This window comes from Vigna unguiculata, chromosome 6, assembly GCF_004118075.2.
Source record: "Vigna unguiculata cultivar IT97K-499-35 chromosome 6, ASM411807v1, whole genome shotgun sequence".
Taxonomy (NCBI): Eukaryota; Viridiplantae; Streptophyta; class Magnoliopsida; order Fabales; family Fabaceae; genus Vigna; species Vigna unguiculata.
The window spans coordinates 21,799,117-21,820,322 of record NC_040284.1 but is presented as its reverse complement, the minus strand read 5'-3'; the positions used below and the strand labels follow the sequence as shown (position 1 = coordinate 21,820,322).

The following is a 21,206-nucleotide window of genomic DNA, read 5'->3' as shown; positions in this document are numbered from 1 at the left end:
TTTCGAAGATTGATAACATGAGACTTGACACACAATTTTAGAGACTAAAATTTCCATTTATTCTTGTATGTGTTGGTTTTTACACAATAACACAAAATAGGTTTTTTCAAGGTTCGTAAATGAAAATCCAAACATAGTCTAAGGAGATTTTTGTATGTTCAAACAAATGTTCATGAAATCAAGTGGATATTTTTGTTTTCCGTGAAGAGGTGGCCCAATTGATTTAGAAGCAGTTTGTGTGAATGGGGGTGTGAAGATGAGATGAGCAAAGACTCAAGGTTGCTCCTTTATCTTCACCAACCTACAACAACACTGGGCTTACTACCTCCACACCCCTTCTTCCTTCCACCTCCAATCAAGACTACGCTTTCCCTCTCGCATCTCACACTTACAAATCACGCTCACACTACATTCTTTGCTGCTACACCACGCTCACTCACACTTCATTCCCACTTTCTCTACAATCAGAAGAGGAAGAAGCAACCTTTGATAATGGGAATGAAGGGTGCTTCAGACCACGACGACAACGTCGTTCTCAAGTCCCCAAATGACCGTCGTTTGTACCGCCTCCTCCATCTCCCCAATGGCCTCCGCGCTCTGCTCGTTCATGATCCCGAGATTTACCCAGAGGGGCCTCCCAAGCATGCTCCAGAGGAGGATGAGGTTGAGGAAGAAGAGGAAGATGAGGATGATGAAGAAGAAGAATATGATGATGATGAAGAGGAGGAGGAAGATGATGATGATGATGATGATGATGAGGGTGATGGGGAAACGGATGGGGTCAAGGGTGGTGGTGGGGCTGCTGCCCAGAGCAAAAAGGTTGGTTTTTTATTTGTTTTCTTTTGTGTTCTGCTTATTTTGGGAATGCCCATTTCGATTTTAGCTTCGGTTTACAGTGTGCTGCTATTGTGGCTTTGTGGGTTGGTTGTTCTGGTGTAGATGGGATCTGGGTTCTCTGTGGAAATGTGAGGATGTGAGCGGGGATTGGGGAACGGTTGTGCTGTATGTGATTTGGTTTGCTGCTTTGGTGTTTTTGAATGTGAATGAATGAATGAATTGATGTATTTTTGGTTTTTGCAGGCTGCAGCAGCTATGTGTGTAGGAATGGGGAGCTTCTCCGACCCGAATGAAGCTCAGGGACTGGCACACTTTTTAGGTTTGGATATTTTCCTCATTTAGGTACTGTTTGGATAAACTTGTTCCTAAGTGCTTATATGAGAAGGAACTGGGAAGGTACAATGAATTAAAATGTTCTCATAAGTTAGAAACAACTAATGTATCGAGGCTTTTTATAAAAACTCTCTCATCCATCAGCTATGCAAGCTAAAGTGTATAAGTTGGCTTTTACTTAAGTTTAATTCATTTTACTTGTCTTCTTTTGTAAGTGTTTATTGGGAAGTTTATTCAATAGGACCTTAATTTGTTTTCCTATCTTGATTTATACTTGTGTGGCCCTTTTTAGATATCCTGGATTAAAATTGAGAATTTGATGTATTTGATTTGCAGAACACATGCTCTTCATGGGGAGTGAAGAATTTCCAGATGAAAATGAGGTCTGTTTGGCTATGTGATGTCCATATTATTCATGTCTGTTTGAAAATGATTGAATTCTTATGTATTATTGAGAAAACAATTTATCTATAACATGTTTGTTTTGGTTTAGAAGCATGGTGTAAACAAGTGAAAACCTGAACCTGAAGATGTGCTGTTATGACATGATAGTAGTTAGCATGCCTCTTATTGCTTTTTCCTGTCATATGTGTGCCTGAATTCAACTTCAGGAATATTACCTGTCTTCAGTAAAGAAAATTTTCGCTATGTGAAGCCTTTGATGGAAATGTATTACATGTTTCCCAACTTCATGTTATCTTGGATTTTGTAGTTATGTAAGCATTCTTGCATTCTTTCATTGAATGCCACATTGCCACCGGAATGTCTTTCTTAAATTTTCAACTTTTGGTATAGCCACTGATAGGTTAAATGATAAATTTCTGTATCCTTTTACTATTATTAACTATCATAGTTGTAATCTAAGTGGCTCTTCATTTCTTCTGTCGGATTCCACATTGTGGCTTTATTCGCAGTTTAGCTAAGTCGTAATCCCAACTGATTCCCCATCCTATTCTCTGATGAAACTTCAAATTAATTAAGATGGATTAGATTAATTTCTTTGTATCCATGGTATGAATTCTCACTTTTCTGAGGTTGATTGTACTCCTACTAGAAGCGTAACATAAATTAATTGGCATAGGGTTTGACACTCTTTTTATTGTTAGTATGATAGCTATTTGTCCAAGCATGGTGGCTCATCAAATGCATACACAGAAACGGAATACACCTGCTACCATTTTGAAGTGAAGCGAGAGTTTCTGAAGGGTGCCTTGAAAAGGTAAACTCTTCTGTTAGGTGGTTTTACACATTACTTATTACAGATAGGTTCTGCTTTCTACTTTTGCATCTACATTGCATTTAACTTCAGACTTGTCTTTTTTCACTGGTTACCAATATCAATCTGTATAGTGTGTGATGATCATGCATATGTTGGAGCATTTTAGCTTCTGCAGTTGAGTAGAAGTAATTTTTTCCTTTTAAATATTTGGCTGTTCATTAGATTACTGGTCAGTAGCCATGTGTTGTATTGTAAAACGTAAAACATAATTAGTATATGTTGTACAGCATACAACACTTAAAATCAGGAGTTCTAGATCGTTAATCCAGCAAAATTAGTTCCATCCTATGTCTTTGTTATTTTAGTTATCTTAGTGTTTGTTGAAATACAAGACCAATAGATCATTAATTCAGTGTATTTGATGTAAGTATTAATTATTTAATAATCTCAGTATCCGTTGGGGAATCACGTATCATAAATTATCTGTTGGTAATATTTTAATTATCAGAGTTTGTTGTTGGCTATATTTCATTATTGTGCTATATTTGAGCCTTTTTATTGGTTTCTTTCATCATCAGATTTTCTCAGTTCTTTATTTCACCTCTTGTAAAGATGGAGGCAATGGAGCGAGAAGTACTTGCAGTAGATTCAGGTAGATTTTTTTTTTTTTTATTTAAAAAAACAACTTTAGAAAGTGCTCCAACTTTCTTATCTTCTAGTTTGCTGATGAAATGTGCTTTTGGCTTACAATCATATACCATAATGGTGTGTTCATAGAATTCAACCAGGTTTTACAAAGTGATGCATGTCGTCTTCAACAACTTCAGTGCCATACTTCTGCTCATAACCATCCTTTAAATAGATTCTTTTGGGGTAAGTTGGATTATGTCAATCCATTTGTTGGTTAGCTATTTGACAATAATAAACAATATTTATTTCCTTTTCACATGCATGAAGGGAATAAAAAGAGCTTGGTTGATGCAATGGAGAAGGGTATTAATTTGAGGGAGCAAATATTGAAATTATATGGGGATTATTACCACGGTGGATTGATGAAGCTTGTAGTTATTGGTGGAGGTGAGGTTCTATTTCACTATTTTTGTGTATTATTATTCTATTTAGAACCAAGAAATTTTACAAAGTTTATGATAGTAATATTTAGGTCCAAGCAATAGTGTGTCTACTGTTTCCTAAGGTAGCTTAACATGGGATATCGATCTCTATCTTTTGTCACACATGTGGCTAATTGGAAAATTGAGCAAATTAACCAAAGGTTGTATTTAGGGCAGGGAGAAAAAGGCACCCAGGACTTGTTCTAGTGTTGCAAATACTAATATGTGGGAAAAACATTCGGAGAATAGCTAGTCAAGTTGCATACTGTTAATGTTGATAATATTTTCTTTTATTTTCTGCTTTTTGATATTGAATAGTTCCACCTGTAACCATTGTCAAATTAGTATTTAGAATGTAAATAATTTTTTTTATGCACTATTTGTAACAGATTATTGATTATAATGACTCTAGTCAAGGCTCAAGAGTAGGTCCAAAATTAATATAAGGCTGTATGATTTGACTAATATTTTATAAATAACACAGAGTCTCTTGATGTGCTTGAAAGTTGGGTTGTGGAACTGTTTGGTGCTGTCAAAAAAGGTCAAGCAAATCCCATGTTCTCAGTGGAAGGTCCTATCTGGAAATCTGGTAAAGTTTATCGCCTAGAAGCTGTCAAAGATGTCCATATCCTTGACTTATCATGGACGCTGCCCTGTCTACATCAAGAGTACTTAAAGAAGCCAGAGGATTATTTAGCTCATCTCCTTGGGCATGGTAAGATTTCTCATTACGGATAAATCCTAAAGAGTTGAGTGATAATTTTCATGTATCTATTATCATGCATTTTTATGCATCTTATTGTATTATCTTTTGCATATTAAAGCGATACACTTTCATGTCAATTGACATTGGAGAGTTTATCTTCTCTAGCATTGCTCTCCATTGTTTTCTTGTGGTATTTCAAAATTTGTCTATAGGTTCCTGCACAGTAACTGCCTGTTATCATGTTTTTGTTGATAAAAATAGCAAGATAGATTTTATTTCTGAAACAGGCACATGTTTCTTCCCTACCTGCCTGCTGATTTTTTATTTTATTTTTTGTTTTAAATACTTTTGTCCCAGCTTAAAATGCTTGATAAACTTCTGAAACATCATTTTGTATAGTTGAATACTCTCTTTCATGGTTAACAATAATATACATTGTAGATTCGTATGCACTAACTATATCTCATTTAAATCTAAAATTGCAAGATTGAAAGTTTTATGTGGGATTTTCATTAACAATAGCTTAATTAACCTTTCAGAAGGCAAAGGAAGTTTGCTCTCCTTCCTCAAGACCAGAGGATGGGCTACTTCTCTATCTGCAGGTGTTGGGGATGATGGAATTTATCGTTCATCTATAGCTTATGTCTTTGTCATGTCCATACACCTCACTGACTCTGGTATAGAAAAGGTAATCTCATTTTGTTAACTTCTAGAGGCACATCAGATGGAAAGTGTGTAACTTTGTGTTTGTAGTGAGCCATCACTTGTCAAGTTGTAAAGTTAACTTTTATTCCACTTCCCCAGATCTTTGACATCATTGGCTTTGTCTATCAATACCTTAAGTTATTGCGTCAAGATTCACCCCAAGAATGGATATTTAAGGAACTTCAAAGTATTGGCAACATGGATTTCAGATTTGTGGAAGAGCAGCCTCAGGATGATTATGCTGCTGAGCTTGCAGGTTTCTAAATTATTTTCTTGGTAGTATAGTCAAACTTTTTTTTCTAGTATGAATTTTTCTTAATGTTCGTGCCTTTTGAAAATCTTGGTGCTTGAAATTATGCAGTTTTGGTACAAGAACATACTTGAAAGAGTATATGCGAGGAAAAGAGATTGAGAGATAATAACTTAGATATCCCTATTGATTCAGATTCAAACACACACATAAGGATCAATGTCTTACAACATAAGCTTAAGGAAAGAGAAAGAAATTTGCCCCAGGATTCTAGGTTACAAATAGATACAAAACAAACAGTTTTTTTCCAGAAGATAATATCAACTATTCTAAGTTTTTCTCTCAAGCTGGAACATACATTTATATGTAACACATAAATTGAATCCGAGCTCCTCTTAGAGATTTCGTCAAAATGTCTACAAGTTGATCATTGGAGCCAACAAACTTGGTCAATTTCCTTGGACAACAACTTTTCTCTTGTAAAATGCATTCAATTTCTATATATTTTGTCCACACATGAAACACATGGTTGGAAGCAATGTGAAGAGTTGCTTGATTATCACAAATATATCCATATTTGTTGAATTTCACATGACCTCATGTGGTCTAAGCCTTCTTTCAAAAAGATTTACATGTTTTGAATGTTTTGAGGGTCCCTAATATATTAGGGACCATGGATTGCCATAGCAAAGCACAAAGTTGGATGTCCAACTTATTCCCTTGTTCAACACTTGATGATATTTCACTACTATCTTTTTCCAAGGGATTATGAAAACCTTGGCCAAGAAACCAAAGTTCAACAGAAGCAGACCAAGATAAATAATTTTTACCATTAAGTTTTTCCTTAGTGCCAACATAAACCAAAAACCCACAAGAGAAGAAAAGCCCTCTAGGGTTTAGGTTGTGAATAGTGACGAAAATGTAAAGTGAGGGTTGGAATAGGAATAGAAGAATTCGACGAAAGTGCTAGAGATGGCATGATGGTGTTCTGGTGACAGGAAGGCAGCAAGTGGGCTAAGTGTGCCGAACCGAGCAACTCAGAGAAGCAATGTGTGATAGAGCATGAGAGAACTAGCCTTTGTAACGAAACAGGTTGGGTCCCGTAGAGAGATGCTTCAAATTCAGTAGTTGTCAGAGAAAAAGGTGAAGTCCTGTTAGAGCTATCAAAACGGGTCACCCGGTCTGGCCCACCAGGGGTTGACTTTTGAGTGACCCAACCTAATCTAACTCACTTATTAGCGAACCAAAAAAATTTGAACCCAACCTGACCCACTGCGGGTTGGTAGGTTAAAAGGGTTAGCTCACTGACTCACTTAATTAAAAGAAATACAAATTTTTTCTTCAGGTCACAAAAATACTAAATTATAATTGTGGTTAAAATTTAAATAAACTTCAATACAATCCAAAATGATGTTAAACTCCAAATACAAACTAAAATCACAAAAATACAAATTACTATCTAACAACAAGTTATGAACAACCCAATGTGACTCAAATGCAAAGCCCAACATAATAAAAAACACTTGTGTGACCCTTTATTTGTGGGTTGGCTCACCAACCCGTCTCACCACAGGTTCAACTCAGGTGAGCCAAGTTCTTGGTGGATTGGGTAAAAAATTAACCCGTACTAAAATTTGTAAAATACTTTGAACCTAGCCTGACCTGAACACGTGGTGGGCCAAGTTGGCTCACGAGTTCTAACCCATTTTGGCAGAAGATGTTTTCTTGTCAAACAATACAGGTAGGGTGGGATCAACCCTCTCTAATACCAACTTGAAAGAGTATAAATTTGTAAAAGAGCTTGAGAGATCTTAACTTAGATCTATGGATTCAAGGGTATATATGTATATGTGTGTATATGTGTCTCTGTATACACACAAGGATGAGCGACATACAACTGTAGCTTAATGAACGATAAATAAATTTTCCCTATGATTCTAAGTTATAGATAGATACAACACAAAACAACTTTTTCTCAAAAGATAATATAAAATATTATGACAAACATATCCAAATCATTTTTTATTTGAGTGGAATATGATGTTAATTTATGTATGATGATTGTTGTGAAAGGATAGAAACAATGTTTTTATATTGCATAGGAGTTAATTGAAGAACTCAACTGGTCTGTAGTATTTGATAATCAAGTACATGAAAAAAGGGCCAAGATACATAAAAATGAAAGGAATAGAAGAGCTGTTAAAATAGGTCATCTGGCCTGGCCCACCACGGGTTGGACACTTAGTTGGCCACTTAGTGAGCCAACCCAACCCAACTCACTTATTAGTGAGCTTAAGAAATTTGAGCCTGGTCCGACCCACCACGGGTTGATGAGTTAAACGAGTTGACTCACTTAATTAAAAAAAATTACATTTTTTGTTTTCTTCAATCTAACAATATTTTTTTAATTTGTAACCAAAATCAAAAAGTCCAACCTATTTTAAAATTTTGTTTTTTCTCATTTTAGACAATAAATAAATCATTCATCCCAAAAACCAAATCATAATTCTACATAATTTCAAAAGTCAATCCAACATATTCATCTTAACAATCCGAATACAAATGTTTGCTTGTGTTTTGGGCTGGAGGTGGGTTAATTTTCTTTTTTATGTCCAGGTTGGTGAGCCAACCCAGCTTACTAAGGGTTCAACCTAGGTGAGCCAGGTCCATTTTTGGCCTGTATTGAAATTTATAATTATTTCTTAACTCAACCCAGCTCGAACCTGTGGTGGGCCGAGTTGGCTCACGGGTTTTAGCCCATTATGACTAGTCATTTAGAATATGTAGCAAAAGCTGAAGATCTATTTGTTATGCTCTCAACCCAATTATATGAAAGAGTCGGCTGATCCTTTCATTTTTTGGCTGTTTCCCTTATGTAGGTATTATTGCTATTTAGCAATATGATATAGTGCTTTTACAAATTTATTGCCCTTATTGATTTATTCATTTTAATTCTGCAGAAAATATGCACTTTTATCCACCTGAGCATGTCATTTATGGTGACTATGTGTACAAGACTTGGGATGAACAATTGTTAAAAAAAGTTCTTGGTTTCTTCATTCCTGAAAACATGAGGGTGGATGTGGTTTCAAAGTCATTCCTTAAGTCAGAAGGTGAGTTCTTTTTTCTCCCGTATCTAATTGGCAATTGCTTGTTGTCCTTTTCCCTTTGTCTGTATCCTTGATAACATTGACTGGCATAGGTCTAGGCCATTGACTGTTGCCTATCATTATGCTTTTAAATAATCCTTATTCAATAATGGTGATTGAGGGTGGGGTTCTCTTCCATGATGATTATTTTGTTTCTACTATATGTGCCTGTTGCTTTGAAATATTAGAAAATAATGACCATTATCTCACTGCTCAAAGATTAGTTCTGGAAGTTATATCTTCACCATGACAATTGAAAGTTTTGAATTTTTTTTCCAGATTTCCAAAATGAACCTTGGTTTGGTTCACGTTACGTGGAAGAAGATATTTCTCAAAAGATGATGGAGTTGTGGAGAAATCCTCCAGAAATTGATGCCTCACTGCATCTTCCTTCCAAAAATGAGTTTATTCCAAGTGACTTTTCTATTCGTGCTAGTGACACATGTGCTGACGATTTTGCAAATTCAACTTCTCCTAGATGTATAGTTGATGAAGCATTGATAAAATTCTGGTACAAGCCTGATAGCACTTTCAAAGTTCCTCGCGCCAATACGTATTTTCGAATTAGCATGAAGGGTGGATATGCTGACGTGAAGAGTTGTGTATTATCTGAATTGTTCATTCACCTTCTGAAAGACGAGTTGAATGAAATCACATACCAGGTTAATTCACCTACAACATGATAGAAGTACAAAACTTAGAAACAAAAGACAACTTGGGCTTAGATACTGTTTTTTTTCTATCAAGTATATACATATACACATACACTCATATATATATATATATATATATATATATATATATATATATATATATACATAAATATTACAGAAAATTAAGTACATCTTAAAAAATGCTCTCATTTTTCACTAGATTCTTCACCATAAATAAATTATCCATTTCAAATGTTTCTAGAGGTCTAAAACTAATCATCAAACCAGATAATCATTAGTTACCTATTATCAATCATAAAATGCTCCCATTAATATATTTGTGAAAACAAATGACTATTCAAGAGTACCTATATATAACATTCTAGAGCTCACTTTTTATTCTTTTCCTATTGATTGAAATTTGATTTTTAGTTTTCATTTTATTAAAGTATATTGCCCCCACCTCCCGAGAAACTGGCCTCTGATATTAGGTATAGGAAATATATGACAAAGTGACCTTGCTAAATATCTTGAATGTGAATACATGACATTGGAAGGTGCTTAAAACCGTGTGTAGTATCACCAACGTTGTGTTTCTCTTTCATTGTAATAATGTTAATAAATAAAGTACAGAGTATAAAGCTTTAGTATTGAACCCTTCTTTAGTATTCCTTAAATAAAGTATGCATATACCACAAGTCATTCAATAGAGAACAGTACTTTAGGGTTGGGGCTATTGCCACTCATTAATGTCTATTCACGCCCCAACAACCTTCTTCAAATTTTAGTTTCCTCAATTGAATATTTGGTTGCAATTTAAGAAATTGCACTTATAAGTGGTGCAGGTTGTGCCAATTGTCCCATCCTATTTTTAGATATTTTTTGTAATCCAATCTTTGTCTGTGTATGCAGGCTAGTGTTGCCAAGTTAGAAACTTATGTCAATTATGTTGGTGACATGCTTGAGCTGAAGGTCTATGGTTTCAACGAGAAGCTTCCTGTTCTGTTATCTAAATTCTTTTCAGTAGCTAAATCTTTCGTGCCAACTGATGATCGGTTTAAGGTATGTGATATGTTTCTTTCTATTTTTTTTTCAGTGTTAACCATATTTTATTTTTTCTATCTTCAATTTTACTACATTCTGTCATTGCTGTCATGAACCAATGATTATCTGGACAGGTCATAAAAGAAGATATGAAGAGAACTTTAAAGAACTCCAACATGAAGCCACTAAGCCATTCAACATATGTGAGATTGCAAGTTTTGTGTGAGAGCTTCTATGATGTCGACGAGAAGCTGCATTATCTAAATGATTTGTGTCTTGATGATCTGAAGGCATTTGTCCCTGGACTTCTCTCCCAGGTTGATATAAAATATTTAGTATTAGTATTAGTATTTTCTATTATACTTTTTTCAGATTTTGTTGTCTTTCAAATTCCAATTGTGATGGGTGACGAGTGAGCAACATGCACCATTGTGTCGTGCCAACTACTGAGGGGTACATGAATGAGTTTTTGTTATTGTGCTTGTAACTTTATTGTTTGTGCTACCAAAATTGCTCCCTATTTTGACCTTAATGTGCATGTAGAAGTCCCATGCCCTAGGTTGTAACACTAACAACTGCAAGAAAGCAACTACTACTCCTTTATGATCTGTCATATATTGTTGGTTTTTAGTTGATTTTTAAATGAGTTATATTCTGAATATGATAAGTCAACATAGGTTAATTGTTGGATTTTATGGTTTGAGTTTTGTCTTTTGTAGTTGTGACATTGTTGGAGGTTTATTCTTTTATATCTTAATCTTGTACAGTTATATGTGGAGGGCCTATGTCATGGAAATCTTTCGAAAGAAGAAGCAATTGGCATATCAAATATATTTAAGATGAATTTTCCCGTAAATCCACTCCCCACTGAGTTGAGGCATGCCGAGCGGGTTATTTGCCTGCCATCTGGTGCCAATTTAGTTAGGGATATCAGTGTGAAGAATAAGTCAGAAAAGAACTCTGTGGCTGAGGTAATTTTAGTAAGATTGGTTGGTTTTTTCACCAATGTGTTTCATAGATATTTATTTTCTGTCCCTGACAATTTGTTGTTATTCTTACTTCGGTTTTGGTTTTTATGCAGCTTTATTTTCAATTTGATCAAGATTTTGGTTTGGGGTCAATCAAATTGAAAGCTTTGATTGATCTTTTTGAGGAAATCGTGGAGGAGCCATTTTTTAATCAGCTGAGGTGACAATCTGTTTTTCTTAGTTTCGTGAATTTGACTTCTGGTATTTGTTAATGACCATAGGTCCTCTCTTCTCTCTATTCTCTCGTGATTGACATTCCATGCCAAATAATACCTCAGAATGATAATCTGTTACCCATCTTTTCAGTGCAAAATGAACTTGTACTTGCATTTACGTGAGCAAGCTATTCTAATTGTTGATATCTCTTAAATTCAAATTGTTGTAAACTAGCTCAGAGCATAGGTTACTTATTATGCTTGTGTTGAGATTGCTGTTTCTTTATCTTTCTTTTGTCCATCCTGCGTTGTTTGTCTCTTTGAGGACTAAAATTCATGTATCTGGCTACAGGACAAAAGAGCAGCTTGGTTATGTTGTTGAGTGCAGCCCTCGAGTAACATACCGCGTCTTTGGGTTTTGTTTCTGCATTCAGTCATCTGAGTACAACCCAGTTTACTTGCAAGGTAGAATTGACAACTTCTTAAATGGCCTGGAAGAATTGTTGGTAAGAGTTCCTCATTCCTTCAACCTACATTTTCTTAGGTTATCTGCTTCCTTGTGAGCTGCAACAAGGCTAACATGACTTGGGTTCTTAAGAAGTTATAATAGGCCCACCCTACTATTATTGAGAAAGATGGAAAATGGATGCAAATAGTAAAATGCTTTGAATTTGTCATCTGCAGAGTCTGAAATTTTTTTCTCCCTCTCAGATGATGGCATTATTAATGTTGATAAATAAGCATTATACCACTGTCATAAGACAATAACGTTGTCATATGACAAAAATGTTTCTGACTTGATTTTGTGGAGGAGTCTTGTCTAAAAGATTTATCGAAGTGTTTATTTTCTGAATGAAGACTCATGTTTGGAGAAATGTATTGGGATTGCAGGATGGACTTGAGGGTGATTCCTTTGAGAATTACAAGAGCGGGTTAATGGCAAAGCTGCTAGAGAAAGATCCTTCACTCTCATGTGAAAGCAATAGATTATGGAACCAGATTGTTGATAAAAGGTACTTACATATTTTTGTGGTATAGATGATAGTGTTAGGCTTTAGTTATTAAAGTTGTCAATTATTGTTGAAGTTGTACAACCAGCACCCTCTTATTATTCCATATGGTTCAGCTGTTTGGTATCTTTTATATGCATATTTATGCTATTTTTTTACTACTGAATCCATTTTGGTAAAGCATGGAGTAATTTCTGCAATGTCATTATAGAAGTTTAAGGAGGACTAAAAGGGCTTATAGGAAATGTCATTATTAGCTGCATTTTGTTGCTACAATGATGGCTTATGTGACTAAACATTATGGTTTTCAGGTATATCTTCGATTTCTCAATGAAGGAAGCAGAGGAATTGAAGAACATAACCAAACATGATGTTGTTGAATGGTACAAGACTTACTTTAAACCGTCATCTCCGAAGTGTCGGCGTCTACTCATTCGGGTATGGGGTTGCAACACAGACTTGAAAGTAGCTGAAGCACCACCTGAATCTGTGCAGGTCATTACAGATGCAGCAGCTTTTAAGAAGCAATCCAAGTTTTATCCAAGTTTTTGTTAACTTTAGAGATATAGTGTTCAACTGTTGGTAGTTAAAGCTTTACTAGAACAATAGAGTCTTCGTTTCTCATTTAGTGGTTGTGGCTCGAGGGGTGCCATTGATATACTTAAAATGAGACTAAGTTTATGCAGAAGTTTAAGGAGGAGGGGAATACAAAATGTGTTACTGGAATTAGATTTGTTTATGTAAATTACATTTATTTGAGAAAATATTAATTTTATCAACAAGATATTATAGTCCATTGACTATACATTTGTCCTTTGTATATTTGTTTACTTCTACTCTATAAATGAGTTTCTCTTTTAGGCTATATCGGTGTGTTTTCTCTTAAAAGTCATTTTAAGGTTTAAACCAAAAGCTTTAGAAGTAGCAATTATTTGGTCACTTTTATTTCTTTTACCTTGAGAGACCAAGGGGAGTGGAAAGGGTGGGAGAGAACAGAGAACAGGAAAAGAGAGAATGGAGAGACAGAAAATGATTTTGTTTTTTTCTCAACGTTTTTCATTTTAATAAGATGTTGTTTTCATTTTTTTTTAAATAATAAAAGTTATATATCCATTCAACAAAAGGGATGGATCAATGGTATAATGACAAAAAGTAATCATAGAAAATCTTACTCTGGATGGGACACGATGTTGAGTAGAAGTTCCATGATTTTATGTTCGTTCCTACATTTTAACCATAATGTGTATGTCTTCTTCAAAAATTTTACTTATTGTGAAACTATAAACACAATATGAGTCATGGTTTGAAAATCTTACTGTCTTTCTTTGAAACTATCCATACCTCAGTTTGCAAAATGAATAGTCAAAACTTACTTATAACCATGCAAAATTTCTTGTTTTACAATAGACAAATCGAAAATAGTTTTGGTTTACAAATGTAATTCAAACATGTGTTAAAGTGATTTTGTTTTCGGAAATAATAAAATCAACCGTCAAAGATAATATGCATGTATTACTCAATTGAAAAATAACACATTAAAGAAACCAAAATAAAAATATAGTTTGAAGAGAGACATTAAACTAAGAATTGCTAGTTCAAATGAGAAAAACCCTACAAACTCTCTTTAAAGGAGACATGATTTTAGCCAAAGACTTTTTGGACATTAACATCTGTAAAGGATTCCATGAATCAATGTTGGTTCTGAATGGTGTCTATGGTGTTCTCTAGCCCGTGAACATGATGCATGTATCCATGTTCTCCATTTTTAGTCACTGGTGCCCGTTCTTGGATTTGGATCATAGTCATATTCTTTTTTATTTCATTCAGGTTCTGATCAATCAACCATGAGAGATCATTTAAATTTATCAAACTAGGATTGTCAAAAACCTTCCCGACACTCAAGTACTGAAACATAAGATGAGTGATTTCTTTCTTTCTGTTCTCATTCCTTTGTCTTATTAACTGTTGTTGGCCTTTGATGATTATTTGTTTCAACAAGCTCTCCTGATTCAACATCTTTCTGCATTGTTTCTGCTCAGACATTTCCATGAACTTGGAAAGTACCCTTTGAACTTTTGGCTCAGATGGCCAAACCTCTGGCTGAGGATCATTTGGAGAATAGATTATGGCACATGCTTCAATCCCACAGAGGGTGCTAATTTCATTCATTTTCTTGATCAAACCTGTTAATAAAACATAATGAAGAAATGAAAAGTGATGTGAAGTTTGAAATTTTACTAAAAGTGTAGATGTCTATGTGCATGATTGTTTAAATGTATTTGTGTCTACATGTCTCTGTGTATGTGTGTATGAAGCTCAGATACGGACACGAATATGATAGGTCCACAAACACACACAATTTAACTAAATTGAAAAAATATAGGACACAGGACAGAACGTGTATATACATATTAATTCCAAACTGTCAACAAACACATTGTAAACTAACACAAAAATGAATATGATCTATCTATCTAATACCCAAAAAGTGAAAAATTGTGATCATATGGTTTGCTCCTTATTTTTATAATCATAATAGAAACTTATGTAACAAGTTTGAGTTTTTTAAAAAAAACCATTGGATTTGTGATTATTAACATTATGTTGGAGCCATGTCAAAATCAGGTAAAAGACAAAAAAAAAATCTTTTAAAATGGACACTTTATCAATAAGTGTGTGATACAAATATTTTACTCGATGTCCGATACATGTCAAATAAGAGACACAATATTTGTGAGGCTTGTCTGAGCTTCATGTGCCTCTAAATAATATACATTTGCACAAAAACAATATATGAAACAATAAAATAAAATAAAACTCTTTATAAACTAATTTATAGAATATTTCTCACATAGATTATATAAAGTTAATAATAATAGTTTATGTTTGAAGAGAAAGAGAAACCAACCACTAACCATGTTTTCTTTTCTTTAACGTTGTCTTCCTCTTTGAGTCATTGGTGATGTATGTCAGATCCAACTTCTTTCTGGCCATAACAATGATCAGACAAGAGTTCTAAAAATATTGTTAATGTGAAGTGTTTTTCCTCAGTTTCACTCTTTTGCTGTTTATATAAGTATATTTAAGATGCAAGTATATTCAAATTAGGAAAAGCTTACTAGGTGCATCAATAAAAAATCTCAATTTCCAAATACATTTATGTAAAAAAATCATAATTAAATTCATGTACGATGAACAATTAGAGAAATTTTACAAATTAAAAAAGTGACTACAAGTAATGATTATTTTTGAAAAGGTATAAACTAACTTATATTTATTTTTATAAAAATATACTTCTTAAAACAACTATTTTTTTATGATGAGTTATTAAAAGTTTTTTTTAATCAGATTTTTTTTAAAGCTGAAACATAATAATAATAAAAAAGTAATTTTCTATTTTTTTTTTGTATAAAAAAACTTCTAAATGGACCTAAAAGAGCTACCATTTTTGGATGATAAATAAAAATTGGGATTTTCATGTTTATATATTGAGGATAAGTGAAAAGAGTGGTGGTATGTTATACTTGTGGAGTGAAATTCTTGATATTTTAGAAATTATATTTAATAATGATTAATTGAAGTAGCCTTATTTAAAGGATAAAAATCTTTTAATGTGATTACATTTTCATTATATAACTAAAACGTAAACCCATTATGAAAAGAAAGAAATGATGAACCAAGTAAAACTGATTAAAACGTGTATATTAAAATAAGATGTTATACTATTTTCATCTTATTATTACAAAAACTTTCTATAGTTGAAAGATACTTCAATAAATCATTTACTTTTTAGGTGTGTATTAAAATATTCTAAAAAAATCCATTCATATTTATATATACAAAATTGTATAAATTATTATTTAAATATGAAGTAGCAATACTATAAATCTTAAATCATCATTAATTATTTAATACAAAATGAAAATGTATCAATTATCTATTAATCCAATACACTGAATATGTGTTATCCACTTTTAATTACATCTATATGGGAATTTTTCATACTATTGTTGGGTAGATCATCCACAGTATTAAGCACACAAAACTGGTTTTTAGTTAAACCATGTAGTTCTTTAATTATTATAATTAATTGTGCTTTTTATTAATTACTAAATTAATTATCGTTATATTTTTAAATGGTAAGAAATATTTTAATTTAAGAAAAACTAAACTAATTAATAAAACATACTTGATATGATGATGTTTATTTGTATTTATTTTGGTTTAAGTTTTTGAAATACTTAACAACCTATACGAAAAAAATTTGATATGGAGTTCAGGAGATAAGTAAAATACAATAAAAAAAATATACATTTGGTCCCTATTTTTGTTATATTTATTTAATTTGACTTTTATTTTCATTTTTTATTCAATTAAATCTTCATTTTCGTCAATTTTTGGTCAATTTGATCCTTTTGACTAATCGTGTTTAAGTTGTTAACGTTTTTAAATGTCATGCACCTGATTTTTTTTATTTTTTTAAAATTAATTTTGTTTTTTAATTTTTTAATTATCCACGTGCCAAGTCACAATTGTGCCACGTGTTAAGTCACAATTGTGCCACATGTCAATGCTAGTGTCACATGTCAGTTTGTGTTGTATTATTTATTTTTGTTCAATTTAGTCCTTATATTCGTTATTTTTGTTCAATTCAGTCCCTGTATTCGTTATTTTTATTTAATTTAATCTCATTTTTTGTTAAAATGGAACAATTTAACTTTTAAAATTGACATTATTATTAATTATTTTTGAAATTCAATTATAAATTGAATATAATTTTTAGATTCATTTGTTAAATAGAATATAATTATTTAAATATTATTGAAATATGATTATTAAAATTTTAAAAATATATATTAACATTTGAAAAATAGACATTTAAATATAAAATATTTAATATTTTTATTGCATTTTAGATATTAAAATCTAAAATATTTTATATTTAAATGTTAATTTTACAAATATTAGTTTACTTTTCTAAAATATTTTGAATATTTAAAATATTTTTAAATATCAATTTTAAAAGTATTTTAAAATATAAATATTAAAAAAACATTTAATAATTATATTCTTATAATATTTTAAATAATTATATTCTATTTAGCAATTAAATATAAGAATTTTATTTAAATTATAATTAAATTTAATAATTTATAATTAAATTTAAAAAATAATTAATGAAAACTTCAATGTTAGAAAAAATATTAATATAATTTATATAAAAGATATTAAATTTGGTATAAATTTGAAAGGGACAAAATTGATTTATTTTAACAAAAAATTGGACTAAATTGAACAAAAATAACCAATATAGGAACTAAATTGAACAAAAAAAACACAACCACAAACTGATACGTGACACTAGTATTGACATCTGGATAATTTTTTTGAAATTAAAAAAGTTTAATAAAATTTAAAAATAAAAAAGTCAGGAGCTAACACGTATGTTAACTATTTAAACACCGTTAGTAAAAAAGATTAAATTAAACAAAAATTGACGAAAATAAAAACTTAATTGAATACGAAACGAAAAAATAAAACAAAATTTAATAAAAATAACAAAAATACGAACAAATATATATTTAAACCGATAAATAATAAGAACTATTTAAACCAAAACTTTTAATGTATTAAATATTTAATTTTAAAAAAAATCATTAAATACTTAAAATTAAAAATAACGATGTTACGCGGGTCGGGCATTGCAGCCCGACTAGGCTTTTCGAATAACTCGTAACCCGTGACACCTCACTCTCTCTGAAACTGAAAACAAGAAGGCAGAGCAGCAAACACAACTCAACCACCGCAACGAATCGCCTCTTCCCTTAAGCTCACGGCGCGGCAGCGACCGGCGACCGGCAACCTTCGCACCCACGAGAAACGAATCTCATATCCAGTCTCTCTTCCCGCCGCCGCAAGCTCATCTGATCTCCTCCCTCGAGTTCACGACGGCGACGGCGAGGCAAGGGCAAGGCGCCTCATGCAGACGACGTTGGAACTTCTGTCCTACCCTTTGTTACGTTTTCAGTTTTTCTTCCTTTAGGTATGATTTTTTTTCTTCTCTCCTCAAGGATTTCAGATGATGAGATGTTTCTGGATCTGGTTCTGTGTTGTGCTGAAATTATGTTCTGGATTTGACTGCAATGTAAATGTCGATATATGAATTTAGGTATAGTACTAGATTTTGTTCTGGTCGCCACGTCCCGTCCTCATCGCATTCATTCTTCGTTTGTCTAATGAAATGTTTTTCTTTCGAAAGAAGTAAAAAGTTGGGGTTTTGAATTTTGGTCGTGGTACTTGTAAATCTAATGGTGTTGTTTGTTTTATAGCATTTGGATGTTGATACGTGTTTCAATTATTTATTATCAATTATTTTCATTCAGTGTTCACGATAATGTTCGTTTGTTACTGGTGCTGTAAATCGCAGACTATGTTATTGTGGTAAGTACAAGAGTTTAATTTTGAGAAGTTCGCTGTTAAATTCTGTCATCATCTTCGTTTCAGATTCTGGAAAAGTTTTCGAAATGGCAGCAATTTACAGTCTTTACATCATCAATAAGTCTGGTGGATTGATCTATTATAAGGTATGGTTCTCTTTACTTTCTGTTGCTCACTGATTCCAACATCAAATTCTTTATGTTGGGTTTCTAAGATTTATTTTATATTCCCTTGATATTGATGGCAGAAAGCATATTTATTGTTGTTACATTTTTTATTTTTAAATGTGACCGAAAGCTAAAATTTTGACCTTGTCATAGTTTCTTTTTGCATTGTTAATTAAGTCTCATATGTCTGATCAGCTTGTATATTGAGCTTCAGTTCTAAATTTTGTTTAAGAAGTGATCAAGATACCTTTTACATCTCATCCCATTGGTTCCTCAGTACATATGTCTGATATTTGGAGTTTTGGTTCTTTCTTAGAATCTAGAATTGTCAGTATGTTTAAGAAGTATGCTGAATCTTACTAATTTGGATATGGAATTGCTGGGGAGATGGTTAGCGATGATAGCTTAGTTTTCTTTCCGACCCTTTGTTTTAAAAAATCAATTTCAACATTTTAGTTAGTTTTAGTTGAGTTTTTCTTTTTACAACGGAATCTATTAGAATTACACGTTAATTCTTTTGCATTTAGGATTATGGGTCTGCCGGAAGAATGGATACCAATGACAGCTTGCGGGTGGCAAGTTTATGGCACTCAATGCATGCTATCTCTCAGCAGTTATCACCTGTATTAGGCTGTTTAGGAATTGAACTTCTCCAAGCAGATACGTTTGATCTTCATTGCTTTCAGTCACTGACAGGTAATTAGTCTTTAACCGTTGTTATTGCATTAGCTTTGCAATTTACTCAGTGAATAAAATTATTAGTTTGTCTGGTACCTAGCACCTTTTCTTGTTCATGCACGCCTTTAAGGCCTTTCAGGTAGTTGTGGTTTGTGTATATATGAAGCTCTAGATACTTATTGGTAAACCCCATTATAAATAAGGTGTACTTGATTGCTTTGGGATTTTAATCTTGATTCTGTCTAAAAGGTCTCGATAGACTAACAGATAAACCCCCTTATAAGGCAAAGTCCACTTAATACTTTGGCAATGCTATTTATGTTGCAAACAGAAATGAATTATTTTCTCGAGCACCTGATTTTAGAGTAAAAAAACATAATCGTTAAGTTGGAAGGCAGGTTGGGTTATTGTAGCAATAAATATAACTTTTTGGTGGTGACACGACCCAGTATATTGACTGTATTTGTTTTTTCTCAGCACTGTCATTTTTGTGATAATAAACACCCATTACTCCATTTTCCGATTCCTCTGGGTCACACCTGCATCTTCGGATTTGGATCAATGAACTTGAATTCTTGAGAGTTGACATTGTTCTAGATGTTTGGCTGTTTTTTGTCTGTTGTTTAGCTGCTTCCTTGCCCTACTTTGGCATTTATGTTTCGCACTTGTTTTTTTAATTGAACTATGTTTTTATTGCTTAGCAGTTCTATATTCGGTTAAATGTCACTGGAAAAAAATAAGCGTGCAAGATTCTCACTTTTATTTCTTCACCATATTGGTATTAACAAAAATGTTCCTTCTCTCTTGCAGGAACAAAGTTTTTTGTGGTGTGTGAGCCTGGAGCTCAACACATGGAAAATTTACTGAAATTTGTCTATGAATTGTACACGGACTACGTTTTGAAGAATCCATTCTATGAGATGGAGATGCCTATACGTTGTGAACTCTTTGATATCAACCTAACACAAGCAGTTCAAAAGGATCGTGTTGCATTTTTGGGCCAATAAATTTATATCTTACCGTTTTCACATTTTTATATTTTGGATGAGTACATAATCTAAATATTGTCATTCAATTGCTTGTAACGTATCGTATTACTGCTAGCCTTTGTTGCTTTTCAGGCACAAAGCAAGAATATAATGTCTGAGGTAAGATAAGTTTTCTGACATCCGAGATTCATCTTTTTCGAGCATTGCTTTACGTATGGGTAGTAGTTAGAAATTGCCTCTGCCTACACGTTATTACTTTGGCTGTGGTTTCATGTTCGTAATGTGTGTGGAATTTATTTTCCCTTGGCGTTGGGTTCTTACGTCGTTGGTTATTGCTGTAATGGGTCAATAGTCAGTTGCAATGTTGCACATTCCTCAACTGATAACAAGATTCCAATCAGTTTACTGTTCTCAATGATCCAAATCATGCATAATACTAAACAGACACACATAAAGATCACATAATAGCGGAGCATTATTCGTTGTTATCTGATCATAAACGGTTCCACTTCGTGGGAACACTAGTATTTTGATTTTGTTGCCTCATTTTAATGTGTAATTAAGTGAGATTATTAAGTGTTTGGTTCTGGTGAGTGAGCTCCTCCTTCTGTCGTTTCCTGTGTGAAGGGCAACGCAATTACAGTTATAATCCCGCTCTGCCCTGCTTGTCTCCTTTTGCAGTTTTTCTTAGCAGGTTCACACTTTTGAGTTCCTTTACATATGGAAAGAGCAC

At 32.9% G+C, this 21,206-nt stretch overlaps 3 protein-coding genes across 4 annotated transcripts; 2 read left to right on the top strand and 1 right to left on the bottom strand.

Moving 5' to 3' along the window:
- Positions 1-242: 242 nt before the first annotated feature.
- Positions 243-13,006, top strand: LOC114188153 (nardilysin-like). 2 transcript variants are annotated; one of them, XM_028076701.1, is made up of 19 exons: positions 243-819; positions 1,081-1,156; positions 1,507-1,553; positions 2,277-2,389; positions 2,968-3,041; positions 3,167-3,262; positions 3,347-3,466; positions 3,986-4,216; positions 4,747-4,895; positions 5,012-5,168; positions 8,123-8,275; positions 8,591-8,973; positions 9,877-10,026; positions 10,143-10,325; positions 10,776-10,979; positions 11,090-11,196; positions 11,544-11,697; positions 12,083-12,204; positions 12,513-13,006. In XM_028076701.1, the coding sequence occupies exons 1-19, from the start codon at positions 262-264 to the stop codon at positions 12,754-12,756; spliced, it is 3,321 nt and encodes a 1,106-aa protein (XP_027932502.1). In that variant the 5' UTR covers positions 243-261; the 3' UTR covers positions 12,757-13,006. The 2 variants fall into 2 exon arrangements, with proteins under 2 accessions (XP_027932502.1, XP_027932503.1); XM_028076702.1 differs by lacking the exon at positions 243-819 and having other exon boundaries at positions 1,110-1,179.
- Positions 13,007-13,890: 884 nt separating this feature from the next.
- Positions 13,891-15,195, bottom strand: LOC114188524 (agamous-like MADS-box protein AGL80). Its single transcript, XM_028077097.1, has 2 exons — positions 15,117-15,195; positions 13,891-14,384 (listed from the first exon to the last, which is right to left on the bottom strand). Exons 1-2 carry the CDS (start codon positions 15,193-15,195, stop codon positions 13,891-13,893), a joined length of 573 nt encoding a protein of 190 aa, XP_027932898.1.
- Positions 15,196-17,940: 2,745 nt separating this feature from the next.
- Positions 17,941-20,657, top strand: LOC114187302 (trafficking protein particle complex subunit 4-like). The gene is made up of 4 exons (XM_028075519.1): positions 17,941-18,244; positions 18,706-18,785; positions 19,334-19,502; positions 20,295-20,657. Exons 2-4 carry the CDS (start codon positions 18,726-18,728, stop codon positions 20,489-20,491), a joined length of 426 nt encoding a protein of 141 aa, XP_027931320.1. The 5' UTR covers positions 17,941-18,244; positions 18,706-18,725; the 3' UTR covers positions 20,492-20,657.
- Positions 20,658-21,206: the final 549 nt, after the last annotated feature.

Bases quoted from the DNA above. Each gene is read 5' to 3' on its own strand.
- LOC114188153 (XM_028076701.1), top strand. From the start codon at position 262: ATGAGCAAAGACTCAAGGTTGCTCCTTTATCTTCACCAACCTACAACA. The intron at 4,217-4,746 runs GTAAGATTTCTC...TTAACCTTTCAG, and splicing joins AGCTCATCTCCTTGGGCATG to AAGGCAAAGGAAGTTTGCTC. The intron at 8,974-9,876 runs GTTAATTCACCT...CTGTGTATGCAG, and splicing joins TGAATGAAATCACATACCAG to GCTAGTGTTGCCAAGTTAGA.
- LOC114187302 (XM_028075519.1), top strand. From the start codon at position 18,726: ATGGCAGCAATTTACAGTCTTTACATCATCAATAAGTCTGGTGGATTG. The intron at 18,786-19,333 runs GTATGGTTCTCT...TTTTGCATTTAG, and splicing joins GTGGATTGATCTATTATAAG to GATTATGGGTCTGCCGGAAG. The intron at 19,503-20,294 runs GTAATTAGTCTT...TCTCTCTTGCAG, and splicing joins TTGCTTTCAGTCACTGACAG to GAACAAAGTTTTTTGTGGTG.
- LOC114188524 (XM_028077097.1), bottom strand. From the start codon at position 15,195: ATGGCCAGAAAGAAGTTGGATCTGACATACATCACCAATGACTCAAAG. The intron at 14,385-15,116 runs GTTAGTGGTTGG...TTTTATTAACAG, and splicing joins GTTAAAGAAAAGAAAACATG to GTTTGATCAAGAAAATGAAT.